This window comes from Pezoporus occidentalis, unplaced genomic scaffold (genome assembly GCF_034315485.1).
Source record: "Pezoporus occidentalis ecotype Australia unplaced genomic scaffold, CSIRO_AGI_Poc_V1 ctg77, whole genome shotgun sequence".
Taxonomy (NCBI): Eukaryota; Metazoa; Chordata; class Aves; order Psittaciformes; family Psittacidae; genus Pezoporus; species Pezoporus occidentalis.
Genome location: NW_026916126.1, coordinates 2081681 through 2102862, shown reverse-complemented (window position 1 = coordinate 2102862; position 21182 = coordinate 2081681). Strand labels below are relative to the sequence as shown.

At 41.7% G+C, this 21182-nt stretch overlaps 1 protein-coding gene across 4 annotated transcripts in view; it reads left to right on the top strand.

Moving 5' to 3' along the window:
- C2CD2 (C2 calcium dependent domain containing 2) overlaps nt 1–21182 on the top strand; it is a 38226-nt gene that overhangs the window by 12418 nt on the left and 4626 nt on the right. Inside the window, exons 3-15 of one of the 4 annotated variants that reach the window (XM_062602550.1) lie at nt 534–653; nt 1077–1175; nt 4919–5041; nt 5341–5461; nt 8504–8612; nt 11579–11640; nt 12250–12389; nt 12663–12834; nt 13567–13680; nt 16147–16274; nt 17397–17709; nt 19494–19530; nt 20239–20256. In XM_062602550.1, coding sequence (XP_062458534.1) covers nt 534–653; nt 1077–1175; nt 4919–5041; nt 5341–5461; nt 8504–8612; nt 11579–11640; nt 12250–12389; nt 12663–12834; nt 13567–13680; nt 16147–16274; nt 17397–17709; nt 19494–19519 — 1527 coding nt within the window. In that variant the 3' untranslated portion in view covers nt 19520–19530; nt 20239–20256. Of the gene's footprint in view, nt 1–533; nt 654–1076; nt 1176–4918; nt 5042–5340; nt 5462–8503; nt 8613–11578; nt 11641–12249; nt 12390–12662; nt 12835–13566; nt 13681–16146; nt 16275–17396; nt 17710–19493; nt 19531–20238; nt 20277–21182 lie in introns of those variants that run through there. The other 3 variants (XM_062602549.1, XM_062602547.1, XM_062602546.1) reach the window with 3 other exon arrangements.

Genomic DNA, 21182 nt, shown 5'->3' with positions numbered 1-21182 from the left:
CCCACCCCACTGGGAACAGGAATTGATCAGACAAAATCTTCTTCTACAGCACCAGGGTTATGCCAAAGTTTCACATTTGTAGGATAACAATAAATCAAGTATTGTTTGGTGAAACCATCTGTCCCATGGTAGGCTACTTAGCTGAGAGCAGAAGAGTGAGAAGGAGCAGCTTCTTTGTCTCCCTTATGCAAAATTGTGATTGTTGAGCTTTTAAAACACAGGAATCTTTGGCAGGTGAGGAGTTAGTTTTGTATTAGATAACAATATGAAAGAAATTTTGGAAAATACCAGAATTTCCAGGTATTAAATTTCACATCCAGAAGTGAACACTTGAACTACGGTTTATAGAAGGTGCAGAACGGGGTAGGGATGTTTATAAAACTGCATAGAAATCTCCCACCTACAGAATTAGCATAATTCTTGTAGTGTAAAGTCCTTCCTTCTCTTAGTTCCTTTCCTGCCTCCAGCAAACCTTTTGAAGACTAATTTGTTTTTTCCTTTCTTACCTCTTCCCACCCCTTTCATTTCATCAGGTGGTTTCTTGCAATGTTGTGGGAGATTCCGTTAAATTTGTTGTCACTGTCTCACCCGCTTCGTCCACGGCTGCAGAAGGTCAGTCATACAGCGTGAAACTCTCTCCACTTCACTTGCAGGTAAAGTGTTCAGTGTTGTTCTCTCTCTTCCTCCTTTCGTTACATCTAAACCCACAGCTGAGTTGAGCCTCCTGTTTGCAAAATGTATACGAGCTCGTGTTAACTGTGGTAGAACGTTTATTAGTACAACAGTTTCCCTCTGGAGCAAGTCATAAGTTCATAAATTGAGCTGCCTTTTTAGAGCACTGTGGATAAGTAACACGTTGGTTAGACTGTTTGAATGTATAGAACACCAATACCCTTTTTTTACTAGCAAGTACTCTCAAAGCTTAAATAACTTCTGCCTTCTTGGACTGTCACTTTGAGTTTACTTACGAGAAACTGGTCTCATTCTTCCTTTGGCAAGGCTTAGTATGGAGCTTAACCTTCAATTTCTTTATAGGACACCAGAACACTCTCCAGTAACTGCTTTCCTATCCACAGCTTCAGCTCTATGTGAAAGATGGAGGAGAAGATGTCAGAGTTGACTGGTTCCTCATTAACGCCAATGAAACCAACTTTGAGATCCAGCCACTGCAGGAGGTTAGTCAGTAGATTTTGTTTGCTGTAATGGTTGAGAAGATGGGTCTCCATCCCTTCAGTGCAAAACCCTGCGTAATGCTTTTGGTTAGCAGTAGAGGTGTCTAAGAGTTTATGTATCAGATGTGGCTGGAAGAGCAAAACGCCTGTTCCCTTCTGTTGCCTTCCTTCAATAGAAGCTTGGGGCATTTACCTGTTGGTAGTGCTGCCTTGAGCTGCTTCATCCAGCAAAAGCCTACATCTCTGAAATCTAGGAGCATTTCTCAAGATTACTGAAGCATTACAGATAAACCAAGTTTGTGTCTGACGAATGACTTTGCAAACATTTTTCATCCACATTCAAAGGCGTGAAAAATGTATTTTCCTAAATATCTTCTCTCAGAGCACTTCTGAAATAATAATAATAATGGAAAAAAAACATTGTAATGGTATTCACATCAAGGTAATTACAAAGTTGCCCTTTCATTAACTTAAATCAGTTTTGAAATTAGGCAACAATAGCTCTGAAACAGCTCTGAAAAAATACAATTACGTAAGGAAATAATGGATGATCCAAAAATATCTTGATGGTTTTAGAATTATGCCTTATCTTAGTATATAAACACTGATTCATTAAGGTTTTGTTTTTTTTTTTACTGGGACAGCCCCTGAAAGATTTCCTTCATGACTGAGACTCTTCTGTCTTTGACCCTTTGCAATGTCTAGGGATTTGTGGCACAAACATGATGACTTAAGCTTTTTTTACAACAGAGAGTGAAGACTTGATTGTGTTTTGTAAAGCTGGTTTTCTGAATGAAGGCCTCATTAAAAAATAGGTTTATTGTACAGTAAAGCTGCTTCTGAAGCCCTTGTACTAAGTGACCTAGAGTTGTAATAATTTATGATTATAGTTTTTAAACACAAAAATGTGAAACTCATAACCGAAGACAGATGACTCTTTCAAACTGTGTTTTAATGTAGACTTTACTGTGCGCATGTAGCAGTGTAATAACCTTCACAGGTTCAGGTGGCATGCTGATTATCCATGTATTGAACAGTCATTAAGTACTTACTGACAAATGCAGATGACTCTGGTATAGTCACTGGACTTCACAACCTGCTTTTTCGGAGATGCCAGGGTTTCAAAGGAGTTGCAACTTGCTGTGCTTTGCCACATTTTTTAAATGAGCCTGTTAAGTTCTTAATAGTTAGGGGCTTTATTTTCACTTTGAAGTTTCTATTAGCACTTAGGGAAGAGGTGAGGCAATAAACAGAGAGCTAAAGCCTGTGAGCAACCTACACTTTGGAAATTGCTTCTGCTCCTAAACTTAAGTGTCAACTTTTGTGTCGTTTCTTCTTTTTGAAGCAGTATTGTGCTTACAAATAAGTACCTTTTTTGGCTTGTGATCATCTACACAGTGGTTTTGTCTTCAGTCAAACGCAACCTATTTTCTGTTGATAATAGCTGGGTGAACCTGAGTTGCATTTGGCAAGGTGGCTGACTGGCAGAGCTTGAGTTCACATGCGGTGACTTCACATCCTGGTGTGGCCCAAGCTGGGCATGGTAGCTGGCTGTACGCCCTTAGCACATGTCAAACCCAGAGTAAAACATCTTCTGTTAAGCCTTTTTGGTTGGTGATTAAGGCGTTGTGGCTTGCCTTTTAGAGGGTGTTATGATGAAGCGTTACTTTCCAAATAAGTATAGTTAAAAATGAGGTTTGGCTGACAGGAGGCTTTTCAAACAAACTGCTTTCCAAGTAACTATGGAAAGATCAGAAAATACCTATAAGTAGAAGTCCAATGACTGTTGTTGCTGCTGTTACTGTAAAATAACAGATATCAGATTAGGTTGATGGCAAAGCAAGAGGCAGCTGGGATTTTACAATTGTCAGTATTCTTCATCAGGATCTAGGTAAGGTCAGGGGAGGGAAATTGCTTCCAGAACAGTCAAAACAACCACAATTTGTCTGCTTATTTAAATAATACAAGTAAAGAAATGATTGAAACTGAGGCTTCAGACAACCTAATTTACTTTCATATTTTTTTAAGTGAAAGAGTATTATCTGCAAGTTGCAGAAATGTGCCACTGCCTCTTTCCTTGGTGATTGAAGGAGCACAGTGTGAACAAAGCAGCATTTCTGTAGGACTGGTCAATGCTGTTGTATGTTTTGAAATATAGGGGCCTGTCATCAAAGGGCAGTTAGGTAAGAAGGCAGTGAAACAGGATTTTTGTACACAACATTCCTGGGATTTTTATGAAACACCCTAAATGTTGCTATAACACTTGAGTAATTGGGAAACGGCTGTTACTCCAAATCTGTTTGACCTGTTGTGCAAGCTGCAAGCATACCTTTAAGAGTGGAGAAGTCATTGCATGATCATTCCTCTACACCTAAGAAAGGACTGAGGCTTTTGAAATGACAGATTGCCTCTCGTGCCAAGAGCTCTCTGTGTTGAAGGAGCATGTTGCAGGGTGTCCAGATTGGCAGAGAGAAGCCTGTGCAGAGATGAGGTTGTTTGAGGCTTCAGCTGTTGCTGCCTTGCAGCTTTTATGTGCTGTGTGGCTGCACTGGTGTGGGTCAGGTAGTGCTGAAAGTTGGTGGTACAGAGACAGTACTATCAGAGCAGTCTACCAGGATTAGGCATTCAGTCCTCCACTTGATCTCCCTGCTGGTGCAAATTGGGTGTCCTTGTCACCAGTGCCTTGTTTTTGCAGCAGGGCCTCATTTATTGGCCATAGCGCAGCAGTTGCCAGCATGCTGCCGTTAGATAGCAGCATGATGAAGTCTACCTTTTGTCTGCTTTGCATTCTCCAGCTATTCTGTATCTGGACATGTAAATTAGTTCCCTTTCTTTTAAAGCCTTGTTCTGGAATAGTGAAGCCTGTCAGGTATGGTATCAGGTGAGAAAAGATGGATGAGTCCCCTGTGGTTTAGATCAGACCTTTTTCTCCTACTTCAATCTTTTCTTTAGGAAAGAAACCTCACTGAGATTTCTTCTCTGCTGCCTTCAGAGCAGTTGGGTACGAAACTGCCCTTTCTGTGATAGCTTAATTTAAAAATTACTCCCTGTAGGGAGCTGAACAGAAGAGACTTTATGAGGAGTGCAGCAGGGGAAGCAGGCTTTATACACCTTACAATTAGTTGTGTGAAACAAAATCTGTGGGCTGTTCTGATCCCTCAGAAATTGTGGTGCTAAGCTCAGATTGCCATGAGATTTTTGAATGGACAGACGTATGAGCTGGTCCCCCAGAGCAGTGTGACTGTCTGTACAGTGCACTTTTCAGCAAGGTTGAACACCTCCAAGAGGTGCTGTAATATTTTTTCAAGTGCAGCACAGGCTTAGCTGCTTCTCAGCTGTTACAAGCTGGCATAGCTCCCATTAAATCAGTGGAACAGGGCTGATCTGCTTATCTGATGACCTGATCTGCTGTCTTGGTGGAGTGAAAAGCAGCACAAAAACTTTAAAACACCATCATAAAATGTAAACTGCTGATGAAACTTCTGGTTTTCTGGCCAATAGTTCTGCCTTCCTAACTCTCTGAACAGAATGTGGCTTTTTCAGTGTATATTTCTAGTTTATTGCATAATATAGAAATGCAACTAATTATTTGAAAGATCTCTTGCATTTTGTTGTTAGCAACAGAAACCATGTCTCTCTCTGTCAAAGTTAATGTTCAATAGCTTTGGTGGTTTACATATACCAAATTAATACTTGCCTTAACATCTTTCGAGTTTTGAGAAGCATGATTGTTTGTTTCCTCTTAGGGACAGACAGCAGGGCCATGTGCAATACCTGAAACGCTCAGAGATGTTCTGAACAGCCTCTTTAGCTCAGTTTCTCCATCTGTAGTGTTGAGTACGAAGCCTGCAGATATAAAGGAGGTTCAGGTAAGTCTATTTCCTAAATCTTTTGAGAAATGTCCTTCTGCTTAGTGTTTCTATTACATATTCATGACTCACAAGCAAGTAAGTTTAACCCCGTTTCGTGATCAGAAATAACTGGAATGTATTCTTTAAAACAACATAGCCTTTGGCAGTGAAGGCTTTGTGATCATAACTCCCAGGTGGATTATCTGTTGACGTTACGCCCTATCGCACGTTTGGTTCCCTATATCAGTGTGACAGAAGTTAAAAGTGTTTGGTGTTTGCATATGTGCGATCCCTTGCGCTCTGCTTGCTTTTCACAGAATGTACAGAACGTAAGCCTTCTCCCTCAGGGCACTAGTCCTCCTAAGCCTCCAAGGGCTCATGAACTCAAACTGCTAGTGAAGAACATCGCAGTAAACCTAACTGATCACAGTGCTGCAGGTAACGTAGCCCATGCATTGCTGCTTGCTTTCAAGCAGTTTTTTTTTTCCTTTTGGATGAAATAATTTGGAAGTTCTGGGTTACAGCCTTCTGTCAAAAGAAAATGTAAGAAATTGCTGTACTCTGAGAAACAGGCTTAATCATGCTTGTGCAAAACTGTGTGTGTTTTGCTGTATTTGAATATTTAAACGCCTTGATCTTGTAAACAAATCCATCATTTTTGAGAGCAAATTGAAATGAGCATGTTTATAGAGTACGTTGATTATTTGTGTATTTTAGTTTTAATTTCTAAAAGTTATCAGTTTGGGTGTGCCCAAGATGAGGGGCTCAAATCCAGCTCTCCATTAACTGTTAGCAGTGACATTGGTTTGGTTCAATGTTACTGCATTTTTACAGCTGATTTACTTTTGAGCAATTTGCTGACCTATCTAAACCCCTCCTCCTCTATGTAAACTCTCCTCAAAGGTGGTGCTTTGTTGTCAGGGATTTTTTCCCCTAATGAACTACCTCTGCAGGTAGTGGAGGGATTACCTCTTGCAAGAGGAGCACGAAGCCAAAAAGGCAGTCACTGTGAGGCTGCAGTATTGGTTTTGGAAAGAAGCACCAAGCCTGTCTCGCAAGTAGTCAGACTTCAGGTTCAAGCATGCCTCTGTTACCGACTGAGGCACAAGCAGGCACGTTTCAGGTTTTGTCAGTGGGAATACAGATTTAAGGCTCTGTTATTTATGGTCACAAAACAATTCCATAATAATCTTTTTAGTGGAAGCTTCTGGCTGCTAAATTAGGCAAGGCACTAGTTTTGGATAAATATATCCTACTTACTCTACTAGGGTTTTTTTCCAGTTAGATGTAATAGGTTTCTGCCCTGGAGCCTTGCATAATGCTGCTTGCTCATCCTGGTTGGAAGTGATTCCCCTAAAACTTTCTGCAGACTGTTTTTGTAAAAGCAAACTATTTTTAAAGCAGTTCTGGAATTCTTTGCATTGGAATGTCCTATATAAATAAAACTGTGCTGGAAACTGTAGACTGCAGGAAAGCTAACTCAGAATTTGTTATTACTCTACAATTTTGCAGTGCAAACTAAACTTCTCAAAAGAGCAGATCATTTTGTCTGCCTTTAAAAGTCTTGAGATGAGATACCTTTGTGTGCATACAGTGCATGCAATGGAAGAATTCATCATATGAGAAATCTCTCTGACCCCTCACTGAAAATGAGAGGAAAGGGGACAATTGATGTGCTCTGCTTTGGGGACCCAGATATTGACAAGCAAAATCACCATTTGCTATCCTGAAAGGAGATGGAGGGAATTTTGCTGGTTCCCTAGCAGCTCTGGGAGTGTAAATGCTTTGGAACTGTGTATGAGAAATAAAGCTTCCCAGTGGGGTTTAGCTGGTACACTTGAAATCCAATGGAAACTGCACAGCTGGGAAGATGCTAGCTTCTGGACATAGCTTGCTGCCTTTTAATTATTGTTCTCTTGTGCTGGTGGTGTCTTGCAGCAATAATTAATTATCCTGTTGCAACTGTGAGACTCGGGAAGATGTGCAATATTGCAGGCTAACCTGCATAGATATATAGAGGGCTGGGGAGGGATGGTTTGTCTGTCTTTATCATTATCATCCTATAAAGAATGGATGCTAACATGCTTAATAGGAGCTTGTGGCTTTCCTATAGGTATGTTGGTTCAACTGGTGAGTAACGAGTAGCAGAACTGGTCTCTGCTTATAGGTTGTGCCCATTGTTATCTCTTTAGTTTGTGTAGGTAAACAAAGATTATCCTAGATTTAGTACTATGTGGCCCACAGTGCATGATCTAGGGCAAAAGTGACTTCTGCTGTTAAGGAAAAAATTCTTAGTTGTGCATACCAGGGCAGAAATGCTGAAATACCATGTTCAGTGTCAGTCTGTCAGTGGCTTTAGTGTAATTTCAGGCAGAACTATACAGGTGCTTCTCCCCCAGGGTGCTGAGCTCTGCTGGCAGCAAGAGCGGGCTGCAGAGACATATGGCTAGGTTAACAGAAAACCTCCCCAAGTTCATTAGCTCAGGCTCAGCTCGCTGTGGAAGCAGCTAAACTACTTACTCCAGGGTTAGCTTGGATCCCAAGTAAGCTGCATGTACATAGTGCTTTGTCTCCTCTAATAACCTTGCCAGGCCCAAGCTGTTTCTGTGTCTGAGATAGGGTTCATCACAGCCCCAGTGCACCACCAGAGGACCACTGAGAGGTGATAATAGTAAATACAAACCTAGATTCTTCTGGAGAGCTGGAGGTAGCATATCTTTTGTTTGGTTTACACACAGCCAGTACTGATCTTTTTGCTGCTTTCCTTGATGTTTTGGAATGCTGTGACTGAAATGATTTCTGATGCTTTGAGAGCCATAGAAAATAAATCATTTTAAGAAGACATTGTGGAAACTATTTCCCCTTGGAGCAGCAATATAATTGCTCTAATATGCCAATTTGTGATGCTATCAAATTCCAAGATCAAGGTAGAGATAATTCTGCACCAGTACTCTAAAATGCCATGAACTTGTTAAAAACCACAATCCGCAAAGCGAGTGTTAACTAACACTACTGTCTTCATTCACTTGCTAGGAGAAAATACTTGCTTTGGTGTTCAAAGAGAGTACTGTGACTGTGGCCAGTAGGAACTTTGAAAACCTCTGGGTTTTTTAAAGCAGCTGAAAACAACTTTACTCCCTCCCTGCCTCGCATCCACACCACCACCTCCTTGCTGTCCACCTCTGTCACCCTGTCCTTTTTGATCTTTTTATATCTGCACAATTTTTGCTTCATGCCAGAATTTAACTGAGGTTGTCACATTTCACACTATGTAGAACAGTGCATAAGACAATCTTGACCATTCCCATTAATGTAGATGGTACGTAAACTGAGGGAAACAGTTTATTCTGTGTTAGTGTTTGCAATAGTCTGTTCAAAAGTGCAGTATGTAAGGAAGGGAGTTCTTCACTATTTTTTCTAAGTGTGCCTCTTGGTGATGAAATTTTAACAACTGGATATTGATTTTTCTTGCCCTTACAGGCAGCACAAACCTGGTGTGTATAGTTCAGCTGAATGACCCTATGCAGAAGTTTTCCAGCTCTGTAGCCAAAAATGCTGCAAATCCCTTTTGGAAGGAAGAGTTTATCTTGTAAGTAACATACCTACTGAGAATAGTTTATAGCAAAGCATCTTTTTGTACTTAAACTCTGTGAGGTTTTCGAGACAAGAATGGCATTTTGAAATATTCCAATCAGATAACCTCAGACAAATCTGGATCTGGCAGGGACTTCAGGATATCTAATTACCCTCTGTGTGGATATGAGATCAAATAGGTGTCTAGGTCTTCCTTGGCAGATACCTGATTCTAGTAAATGTGTTAGCAAGGTTTTGAAGTCACTTTACCTTGAAAACTGCATTTGAGGAAACCTGATGTGTCTCCATTCTCTGCCGAGTCGGAAATATAAATGAGCAAAAAAATAGACTATCTAAAAGAATTGTGACTGTGCTTAAAAAGGGAATGTAAAGCTAACTAGATCTTTTTCTGTAGGACAAAAGTCGGACTTTTGGCAGCCTCCATGGTATTCTGTGATTCATACAGCTTCTGTAAATAAGGTCAAAAGTGAGGAGTTCTAAAACTATTTTCATTTCCACTTTCTAGCAGCAGAGCCCAAGTATCTGGAGGCTTCTGTACTGTATGAGTTGAAGAAGGGGAAGAATCACTGGTGGCAGTGTGTATCAGAGGGGTGTTTTTCTACTGGCTTTAAACATGTGCACAGGCAGGCAGAAGCACCTTCCCAGGGAACAGGGGTAGAGATGCCACCATAAAACATACTACAGATAATGCTTGCTTTTTTTTGTACCAGATTATTAAGGTGAGAGGCAGTTCATGCACGGTGGAGTCTCTGTAGCTTTCCTCTCCTATCTCAGTTCCATTTCTCTCTACAAATACATATAAAAAAATATGTATTTCAGAGAGTAATGCTGCTTGGTTTTGTGCAATGTTTTTATTCCCTCTAGTCACAGCCTGGCATCCACTATATCTGTTCCTTCCCTTGCAAAGCAGAGGCTTAGCTCACAAGGAACTGAGCGTGTATTCAGACCTGTGCCTGTCTGTGCTGAGTGTGCTCTTCCTCGAGGAGCAGTGTGTACTTCTGTGTGTTCCTCCTCAAGTTGAAGGGGGAGTGAGCAGTGCGCAGATCTTTTCCTGCCTCCTAATCACAGTCTGCTGGACTTCACATGTAAATGTTATGGAATGTGCCTTGCAGAAACAGGATAATTGAGGGAAGAAGCAACAAGGGTTGCTTGATTTGAAGTAAGGTGCTATGATCATTCATCACAAGTTGTACAGGACTTAGAGAATACCAGACCCCTCTGCATGTGTGCCAGGGGTGGAGATGATTAGAAGTCCTTGTAGTCAGCAAAGGAGACATGTTATTGTAGAACAACGCTGAAAGGCCTCACCTTTTTACGTGGTCTGATAGTTGTGTGCACCTGGTTCTTAATCCTGCTGTCAAGTGGAAAACCAGCTAGGAAGCACGCTTCCTTCAGACACTTGTAGTCCAATGACTTACAAGGTCTGATTTTAGTTATAAGGACCTACAGCTTTTGTGGAAAGCCACAGATCAGACTATGTTCTTTTGTGACAGTGTGCTGTATTGCTGTCAAGACATTAGGATTAACATGATGTTGATTTCTTCTCCGCAGTAGGAGGGAAAAAAATGCCCTTCTGTAGCAACTTTCTATTCTGGAGTATCTCAAAGTGCTTCAGCCACTGGGTCTGTGAATCACTTCAGCCATCTGTTGGAAGAACAGCATCTGTGCTTGGTGCTCCAGAGCAGACACATTCACAGCAGTTTTGGACAGGAAGTTTGTAAGAATAGTACCCTTTCCAACTGAAAGTGCAGAGAGAGGGCAGGCAGGATGTGATTCAGTTGACTGGAATTTGGCCTTGACACTAGGGATAATGCTGGGGTTTCCATGCTGTTTTTCCGAAGTGCATGAGGTAAACCTGGGGACTTTTACAGATAGCTGACCAGGATTTGGCTGCATACCTTCTTTCAAGTTCACATCCTCCCCCCTTTTCTTTCTTCAAAACCAAAAACACCCACCAGTCTGAAGAGCAGTATACTGATCACCATATTGGGCTCTGCTTTAGCTTCATGTGAGGAGCACCAATTGTACCATCAAAGTGCTTCCTTTCAAGTGTTGGGGGTGCAGGAGGCAAGGTAGTGGCAGGGAGAAGCTTAAAACCTGCTTCACAGATGATGTCCCACAACATCTAGTGGAGGTGGGATGCCAAGATCACACCATCCTGAAATGCAGACATACAAAAATAAAATACATATATGTATGTCCTGAAGACTTTTGGCAGAACACCTACTGAGAAGGTTGTAAGTTTATAAAAACAAGCATTACTGAAAGGTTCCTCAGTAGGTACCCTGTTTGCTTCTCTGGCTGACTTAGAGGAAAGGTTTTTTATCTTTTGTCTAGTTCACCTTGTGAAGTACTGCTTGTGCCAATGATTCGGCTAATAGTTCACGTTGGTTTTGACACACAGAGATTGGTTCTTGTTACCTTGTAACATCCTAGAGGCTCATTTGGGGAAAGTAGTACTGACTCCTCACATAAGACTTGCATCTATCCTGCTCTTGCAGAACACTTCCTGCTTTGACAGGATACCCAATAGCTATGAATTGGTTGTTGATTGATCCTGTTCCAGCATCTTGACTTACGGGTTTGATCCTGCCAGGAAAAAAATAGCTTCTTAGTGCTGTGGTTTAGCAGTCAGACTGGGGACCATCATCAGCTTGAAGGGTAGGGTTTGTCAGCTACTGAGGAGAAAGAAGGTCTCTGAAATTTTAGGAAATTGAACTTGTGCAACAGTGCTGGAGGAAACCAGGCCATGGTTTTCTGGCTATGATCCCTTTAGTCGGTCTTACCTGAGGACAGAAAGATGCTACGCATCTGTCATGATCAGCAAGTTGTACTGCCTGGCTTAGTGTAGCCAAAGAAAAGTTAGGGTGTTGGCAACTAGAATCGGAATAGGGAAGACCTAAGTGGGAAAGAAAACCTGCTTGCCTGCAAAGACCTAACGTAGTTTCATTTATTTCACAGTGAACTAAGTGCCAAATCAAAATCATTGCAACTGCAAATAGCAGAAGATGGAAAGTTGGATAGTAAGTATTAAACCTGAATTATTTTGTATGATCACCTTGTGAGCTAAACTTTAATATAAGTTCTTTTTTATTTCTAGCTGGCTGTATAGCCAGACACAGAATTGTAAGATTTTCGAACCTGCATCAAAGTGTAGATGTCTTCTGCTGACTTCACCTGGTAGTGAACTTGGGTATGCCTCAAGCATGGATCTAAGCAGTCCCTGGGGAAAGAATAACTGTGCAAGGGAGATCAGCTGAAAACAGCCACCCAGACTTGTATGAAATGGACAGCTTGGGGAAAATTTATAATACTAATATTTCTAGATTTTTTTTTTTTCTCCTAAACATTCTGCATATACAGGAAAAAAATAATGGCCAGAAATGGTGGCAAATAAGTAATGTTTCATGTCTCCATTATTTCCTGTTGCACAGTACTATGCCAGGCTGAGGAATAATTGTAAAGTGGAAAGAAAGATTTGAAAACTGCCGTGTTTGTGGTCTGTGGTATAGAACCAGTTCAGTTCTTGTAATTGGCTGCCTGTGTGCTTCCTCCTCCTTTCCCATCTTCTTACCCTTAAATATACTGACAGTTCAGATGTGCGCTGATTTTATTGATTTTATTTCTTCTAGGTCCTTTATCCACAAAGGTGACTGTACCTCTAGATCTGTTCAGGAAACAACCTTCTGGCCAGCAAAGTTTTGCACTGAACAGCAGGGCCAGTGAAAGCAGCCCAGAGCCAGGGCCCGGGCTGGGATCCATTAGTGCAGAGGTACTACTGTGTTTGGATGGTTTTACAGTAAATCTTTTACTTTGAGAAGTACTTGCGAATGCTCATCTTGTGCTTTGGACTGTCATTCACAGTGTGGTGCAATCTGTAGCTGAGTTACAGTAGAATATTCAGATTGCACAGTGTTTGTATATATTGGAATACTTAGTTATTTGGCTCTTGAGCCTTAGCAAAAATATTAGAGTACTATCTAGAAATCTTAGTCTCCTTCTTCCATGACTGCTTCTAAGGTGACTTGTTTTGTTCCTTTCCTAGTTCTCTTTTATAGAACCCAGTGAATTGAAAACGTGGCAAGTACCTTCTCCAGTGCTGGCCACTAAGATAGAAAAGGATCGCACTGTGATGCCCTGTGGGACTGTGGTCACTACTGTAACTGCTGTGAAAACCAAACCTCGTCTAGAAGGGAGATCATCCCCATTGAGCACAGGTGAGGAAGTCCACTTCTTCCTGTGCTCACTCCTAGGGTTACGCATGGGCATCAGGAGAAATCGTGAGGGTGGGATGTCAAGAAAGGCACTGTTGTCCAGGCTTCCCTGATGTGTTAGAGGGGAGCCATTGTTTGTATGCTTCAGAATCAGGATTTTAACTTTCAGAAAACCATGGGTTTATATGAGGAGTGGTTACTGCTCCTTTTAATACAAACTGTGAAACTTCATGGTAGAGTGATAACATAGAAGAGCCTGGGTTTGGTATCAGGCTCTTAGAGTGTTTTCTAATGACAGACCATCCTGTGCCTTCTAACCTTGATCTGTATTATGATCCCTAATGAAGATTGGTGTCATCTTGTGCCAAAGTTTATTTCATCGTGTATTTCAGGACTAGATTCTCCGATTCTTGGGAAAAGTATGGAAGTAAAACCTCTAAACAGTGTGAAGTGAAATAAGAAAGACTGCATTATTTTAAGTTGTTAAAGCAGATCTTTTACTTAAGTGAGTGTTGTCTAGCATATTACAGTAGAATGTTTAAAAACAATAAAGTCCTCCCCTTCGCAGGTCTTCCTGTGTCTGGTTACCGTAGACCATGTATTGACAATTTGTATTAAACAACTTTCTCAAATATTTATGATTTAAACAGGCTTTAACACTGGTATCATAGATTTTTATTAATTCCATAATAAATGTATTGAGTAGTTTAAATAATCCCAAAACTTGGTCCTCAGATTCTCCTGTGAAAACTCCAGTTAAAGTCAAAGTGATTGAAAAGGATTTCTCTATTCAAGCTATCCATCCTCCTGGTGCTCCAGTCAGCAAAACTTTATCATCTTCAGATACAGGTAACAGAATGTTCAAAGCTGCTCATAAGAATATGTCTGTCTCTGCTGCACATGGGATTAATGTCATCTTTTTAAATAACAGCAAACCCACATGGCTACTGCCTTTCAACAGGCACTGAGATGTTTGTGTTAGCAAGTGCAGTGGTGAGGGATATAGCAGTCTTGCAGTAAAAGTCTGGCTTGAACTGGTGATTAAAATTACTTATTTTGTATTATGTAACAATGAGCTGTGGTTTGGAGAGGGGAGGTGACTGCAGAAAAGCCAGGGTGTCTCTTCTCTTTTGAATGAAGAGTCCTTCTTTATAAAGGCATGGGAAGCACTGCACAAAATTAAAACCCTGTGACACTTGCCTGTAAGGCCACTGTGATGTCCCTTCTGCCTGAGGAGACGGCATGAGACTGGACTGACGTAAGGAAGACTGAATTCTCTTCCTGGCCCTGCCACCGGGCTTTTTTTTTGTGCTAATGCAAATACACAATCTTGCTGTGCCTGTTTGTTCACCTTCCTAGGTCATGTGGCATACAGTTGAAGTGCCTTCTGTGTGTCAGGTGGCATTGGTAATAACTTTAATTGTAGGTCACTTTGACTGTATTAAACCTAATTTTAACTCTGGGGCATGTTACCTTTTTGAGTCGTAACTCTGAATCCTCAGGATATTTTTCAGTCTTGTGTATGGTCACCATTTGATCTTTCTGTAGCCCTGTAGGCAACCGTAATGAAAGGTGTGACTCAGTCTAGCTGCAAATGGCACATGGTGTGGAATTAGTTTTCTTTGTACAGATTTGAGTGAAGACGGGACAATCTGGAGATGATCTAGACTGCTCCTGGCACAGTTGGAAGGCTTTCTGAGAGAAATGGATTGGCCAAAAGACAGAAATCTGAGGGACAGTATGATCCAGTAGCTGTGAAAAACTATAATAGCACTTGAGTCTTTCCCTACCTCTAGACTAAGAAGTACTCTGATACTATGAAGCACTGTGGTATTACTAAACCAATTTAGGAAATGTTAAGATAGCTGTAGACTGCTGAGTTAACTCTCATAACTGTTTATGATATTAAAGATAGAAAGCACTTACTGGAAAACTCTTCTGAAGACAATTTAGAGCACACTGATACAGACAGTGGTTTTATGGGAATGTAGGGGGAATTTCTGTGGAACATTTATACAATACAGCAGGAAGAATTATTCATTAGAATAAAGCTTTAACCCAGATTAAAGAAATACAAAGGATCTTTTGGTATGGCAGTAACTCAGGCAGTAGTTGTTCCAAATATCATGCCAAAATAGCAACAAGGACTGTAGAAAAGGTGCTGTGGCCGTGTCATAGTTCTAAGTGATGACAACAATAAGAATTAGCAAGCGCCAGCCATGCTGTCCTGGATGCTCTCTGCTGTGCCTGGAGGCTTTGCAGTGGCTGTGGAGATGGAGAAGTAGAGGTTTATAGTAAGTGTGCAGACATACATGGGCATGTATACCCCTCATGCACACATACGACTGAGCTCCAAAAGTATCTGAGATACTTGATGCAGCATAATTATTGAGGCCTCGTCTTTCATTGTATTAATGTCACAGGGACAAAAGACACTGCTGAGTTTAATTAACACTGGTGCTATTCCTGCCTGTGTTCTTTTGTTGTTAAAACTATTACAGCAAAGCCCCCCTCAGACAATTAAATATGGGGATTTTTGTCTTGTTAATTTTCTTAGCCTTGTTTATTCCTAAGCTTGATGAATTTGACGAGTGTATGTTTTTTTGCTGTGCCTCAAGTACTTGCATACCAGATGCCAGAAATAGACATGCTTAAAAATAAACTTGTGCTTGGCACTAGAGAGCATTTTATAAGGACAGTTTTGTGTTCCTGTTCAGTGTTTGGACAGGAAGAGGGGGTGCAGTTCGTAGGCTTTGGAGGCAGCTGATAAAGAGCAGAGTGACTGCCATTTTGCCTTCCTTGTCCTACCATATTGCCAAGCAAATCTGGAAATGCTGAGCAAGGATGTCTGGAAAAAAAGCAAAACAGCTACCTGAAGAAGTAGTAATACAGGGCAGCTTTGTACTGTGTTAGAACTATGGCTTTTCATGACTGTCATACCTGATGCACTACCCACTGCTTCTGGATTGCAGTCACTGCAGCATAGCAATGCACTGAAATAACTGGATAGTTTGTCTGTGCTTCCTCCCGGCTTCCCCTCCCCCTGGCAGAGCATGAGGCTCACAAAGTCCTGTCTGTGCTTCCTCCCATGTGCAAGGGTTTGTAAGTGCAGCTTAGTTACCCTTTCTGGGTAACAGAAAGACAACACTCAGTAGCTGGGTAGTGAACTGGAAGGTGTTTTGGTATGCTTAGTGTTTAAAACATTTCTGCTAATTTATCTGAATTTCATGTCAAGAACAAGCTCTGCCTCTTTTTGCTCTGTTTTTTTTTTTCCTGTTTTTCTTTCTTCCCTCTGAAATAATGCTTTCATTTCAGAGCTGTTGGTACTGAATGGCACCGATCCTGTTGCAGAAGCAGCCATTCGGCAGTTAAGTGAGTCTGCAAAGCAGAAACTGAAGTCTCCTAGAAAGAAAAGCACCATTATCATATCAGGGGTGTCCAAGGTAGAGCAAAAAACTACACTTCTATTTAATGCTTACTACTCTAAAGTCTTTGCTCCTCTGAGTGCGATGTTAACGTGTTTTCTGCTGTCTCCCATTCAGCAGTCGCAGCAGGATTTAGGTCTGTGTGCCAATTTGTTTCAGTAGCTGTTTCAAGTTAAGCCAAATCAGGGTGGGATTGTTGCAGAGGGTGTTTGGGGGTTTGATTGGTAGATTTGACAGCCTGACTGAAAATGCATGGTAACCTTGGATGGGAGTGGGATGATTAGGGACTTGGGAAAACCAGCTCAGGTGAGGCCAGAGATTGTCCTTCTCTGTGTTTTGCCCATGGAGGGAAGAGGCACAGAAAAAGTATGATTTCTGTTTCTTTCAAAGTTGTTAAAACTCTTTGAAAAACCTCCAACTCCTCTGGACTCTGTTCCAGAGGGAGGGCAAAAAAGACTTGCACATGTTACATAGCGTTCCTCCAGACTTTCTTCATTCACAGCCTCAATCTCCCATCTGATGCTTGGTGCCTGGCTGTGTTCCCTTCCTTAAAGGCTGCTGTATGCATATTTACTGTCAAGTCTTGCTGTTATGCACAGAACCCCTAAAGAGCTCTGTGTGAAAGACAAGTCAGTGAGCATGAGTTTCTTGATCATCGCTGTGCTGTGATGAGAGGGAGAAATGAGCATCAGCTGCCACAGTGCCAGGTGTATCTGCTTGGGAGATGGAGGCAGTGGGACTGCATGGATCTGTGTTTAGCTGATACAGCTGACACAAGTCCTTCTTCAAGATGAAGATGCAGTTATTTTAAGGACCAAAAGATTGCCTATGAATGCTGATCCTTCATTACAGCAGCATGTGTAGGAAAGTCCCATTATTTGCAGTGGGGCTGGGCTTAGGTGGGAGACATATACTTAATTGGGTTTTTTTTCAATCATTTGCCTTTAACAATATGATTAAAACTTGGCTAAATGCTCGTCCCCTTTAGTGGAGCTAGGAAAGCTTCCAGTGGCTTTACGAGAGCCCTGAGCAATACATGTAAAACTGTAAAGAAAATAAAGGAGTTTTTGCAGGGAGGCTTGTGGGTTTTTTCCAGCAGAGTGGCTTGTGTCAGTGTTGTCCCTTGTTTTCACTGGGCAGACCTCCTTATCTCAGGACAGTGAAGCTGCACTGATGATGGACTACGCTGCAGCCATGGACAGGTCCTGCAAACAAGTAGATCCACCCACTGCGGGAGAAGGTGTTGCAAAAGTCACCTCTGATGAAAAACTGTCGTTAGGTGCTTCAGAAATAGTGCCCAAAACTGATCCACAGCAAAGTACCCATAAGGCTTGGGATTTGGAGAACAGCAGCCAGCAGTGGGACACCAACACACTCTTAGACCAAACCTGTGAAGATATATCTGGGAGCTCATTAAGTGTTTCAGAAACTGGGAGCATGAAAAAATCTAAAGGTATGTGATTCTTACCTCTGCTTCAGTGGATAACTGCTTTCTCTATGTAACTGGCAGTATCATGCAACACTTCAGTGGTTTATCTCTTCTTACTGTTTTTTGTCCTTAAACTCCTTGCAATTGTGATGTTGGTTGAAGTTGTCTTATTAGCACCATAGAGAGTGCAGTCCTCCAGCTCTCTGACTCAGGTCAGGCTCCCTTACACTCCCCTCCATCAGGAAACATAAGGGTTCAACCTTACAAGTTGAAGGGCAGCTCACTAAGCTCAACTCAATTATCTGGGAGAGAAATAACCAGCCACATTATCAGTTTGTCAGTGAAAACCATATCCTTGTAAACAAGGACTTATGCTATATTAGCAGTCCCATTACTAAGGTGAAAATGCCAGGGTTTCAGAGTTGCTTTCTGTTACATTCCTTCTTCTCCTTTACATCTCTGAGAACAGGACTCCCCTGCCTTCAATAGTGTGTGTTCAGGAAGTACCAGAGCTAAACCAGAGGTACAGTCTCTCTCAACTGCCTTGTGAATAGTTTCTCCCTTTTCACTGATTTCATTAATGCTAGTTTGCTAAAGAAAATGGAAAAAGGGTAATTTAATAAGTAAATAAGGGGTCAGATAATTTTGCTGTTGTCATTACACACCTGCATAGCTGCAGTCTGAGCATGTCTTAGGGTCCTTTGTGTTTCCATTATAAATCCATTAACCTCTGAGGCTGTAGCACTGGTTTGTGGCTAAGTGGTAAACACAGGGTCTGTTAGGAAGTCTGACACAAGAGCCACTGCAGTGAGCTGTGCCCTGAACAGGCTGCACACCAGTCTCACAGGCTGCACGTTGAAGCTGCAGAAATTGTTGTGTTTCTCACCCATATCCATCCCTCTTTCTCTTTATTATTTTCTATTCTTTCCTTATCCAGAGATAAGATACTGTGAAATGGCTTACTAAAAAACCTCAGTATATTACTAGATTATTGTAATCCCTCCCACTTAAAGCATGCACTGGACCTCTTTGCCAAGGCTCTCCCTTAGAGCATTGAGGTTTTCTGGACTTCTTACAGCTTCTTTGCTCCACCTGGTAGATCAGGATGGTACAGCAACAGTCAATTTGACATAGATTGGCACTGGAAAGTTTTGGTATGCTTGGGGTGGGGGTAGGAGATTAGTTGTGAAGGGATTTGTCTGATTTGGAGTCTGGAAGTTTAGGAAGCTGTATGGCATATTGCAAAAACTCTGGATTCTTCTTTAAAAGCAAGTGGAAATTTGTATGTGAGGTGTTGTCCACTTTTGTTGGTCCCTGCGCAGTACACTGCAAAGAGATAAGGTTTCTAAAGATCCTGTTTACACCGTGTAGTACAGGACTACTAAAAGCACAAAGTAATATTTAAGACAGTTGTCTCATCTTGAAAAAATACTTGTGAAGACTGCCTCAGATCCTTTTCTTTACACATAGACCTCTGTGGAAGTCTGGAACCTCTGCTTTGTCACAGCTGAGTAGCTGTGGAGTGAGACAGGAAATCATTTGAACCCCCCTGTCTTCAGTTACCTTTAAATAGTTCAAGATTTCTGTTTCGTAAAAAACTTTCCCTTAAAGAAACAAAACAACAAACAAACACAAACAAAACTCAAAAAAGCCCTCAAAGCAAACAAAATGCCTTCTGCTGTAAAAAGCCTTGTGTCTATTTAATGTCTTAAAGTTATCTCTCTGTTCTTTTTTTTATTAACTTTTGCATATTATTTTTTACTTTTCTGATTTCCTCTTTCTTACCCATTCCCTTTTATATACTTAAGAGGACTACTATGCCAGCCAGAATTAATTACCTACACAGTAAGTTATTTTGTTGGTTTGGTTTGGTTTTGGTTTTTGGTTGGTTTTTGGTTTCCTTAGAAAATGCAGCTTTACAATGGTTCACTCATTGTAAAAACTGAAGCAAAACATAGTCTGGCATATGTTTTCTTCTTCCCCCATCCATTTCTTTCCTCCCTCCAAAATTACTTTCCTGTGCTCCCATACTTAGCAGACTAGTCATAACAAATCATTCTGCTGGTGGTCGTGCTGTCCACGTGTATCACACAGAATGGACAGAAGGGCAGGCTTGGAGAGCGTACTCTACATTCCCGATCTCCCTCCATCATGCCCATTCCGGTAGTATCTGGTAATCAATCCACATCTGATCATGCAAACCATGTGTGACCCCATAACCGGGTATGCATATGCAGAAAGCTTATTTTAAAACCTGCTGCTTTCAGTTTTCTAGGTCTCTTTTCTAGCCTAACTCATAGAGCAACAAGGACCTCAGCAGGTATTTACAAAACCACCTGGATAAAAACTTTTGGAAGCTGGGAAGGAATGGAAAGAAGCAATCTCTTTATCCTTGTAGATGTGGAAGGAAATCTTCATTAACAAAAATGAGATTCAGAAGTGATCCAAGCCCCTCATTTTTAGAACACCCTAAACTAGTGCAGAGAAGCCTATGAAGACCAGTCAGTCTGTACAGCACTCTTGACATGCTCTCTGCTTGTCTCCTGGTGTTAGGGGCAGAGTTGGCATATGGATCCTGTTGAACTCAAGAAGTAAGCATGCAAATAGCACGAGCATTGCCAAGCTTGCAATTTGGTGCATGCCTCCACAGCAGCTGGAGCCACTGTCAGGCAGCACATACCAAACTGGCTAGAGACTGATGGGTGGCAGCGGGGATGCGGCAAGCTTCCATGTAGCAATGACCTCCAAAAACACAGGGAGCTTTCATGTCTGGGGGTACTGCTGCTTGTGCTGAGCCTGTGTTGCTCTCAGGGAAGTGCTGCCTGCAGGTTTTCAGCTGCAGCGAGTTGTCACAGGCCACCAGCACAACTTGTGCAGCATTCTTGGTTTGTGTTTATTTCCTCATATGGGAAATCAGTCTGGATGGGTAGAACTAAATAACAGCTTACAGATAAAGCCTTCTGTCCTGCGCCTGTTGGCACAGCTTCAGCTGCAGCTGCCAGGACTGCTGGGCCGAACAGCTGACTGCTAAAACAAAAGTCACACAGCAGCAAGGCCTCATTAATCCACCCCAGCCTCTGCATATTAACAACTGTCAGTGTCACGGGGTTGAACACTGTTTCCTTTATGCTGTGCACAACAGCTTGAAGTGGTACTGTCTTGCCAAAAAGATCAATCAGAGAGTGGTGGGAGAGCAGTCAAGATTCAAATCCACAAATTCCAGTTGCTTTCTGCTTTCATCCCATCATGTCCTGTTATAGAAGAATTGCAACAGCAGCAGGACAAAACACATCAGAATATCCTCCCAGGTGCTGAGTGCTTAGTCCTTGAAGTACAAAGTAATAAACCCAGCACATATTTGTAACTGCTCTGGTCTGAACAAAGAAGCCTCTGGCTGTGTGCAGCAGAGCTGCCATGAAAATACCTATTCTGCAGCTGTCACTGTGCAAAATGACATGCAGCCCCTCAAGTCCTTGGGGGACAAATACGTAATTCTA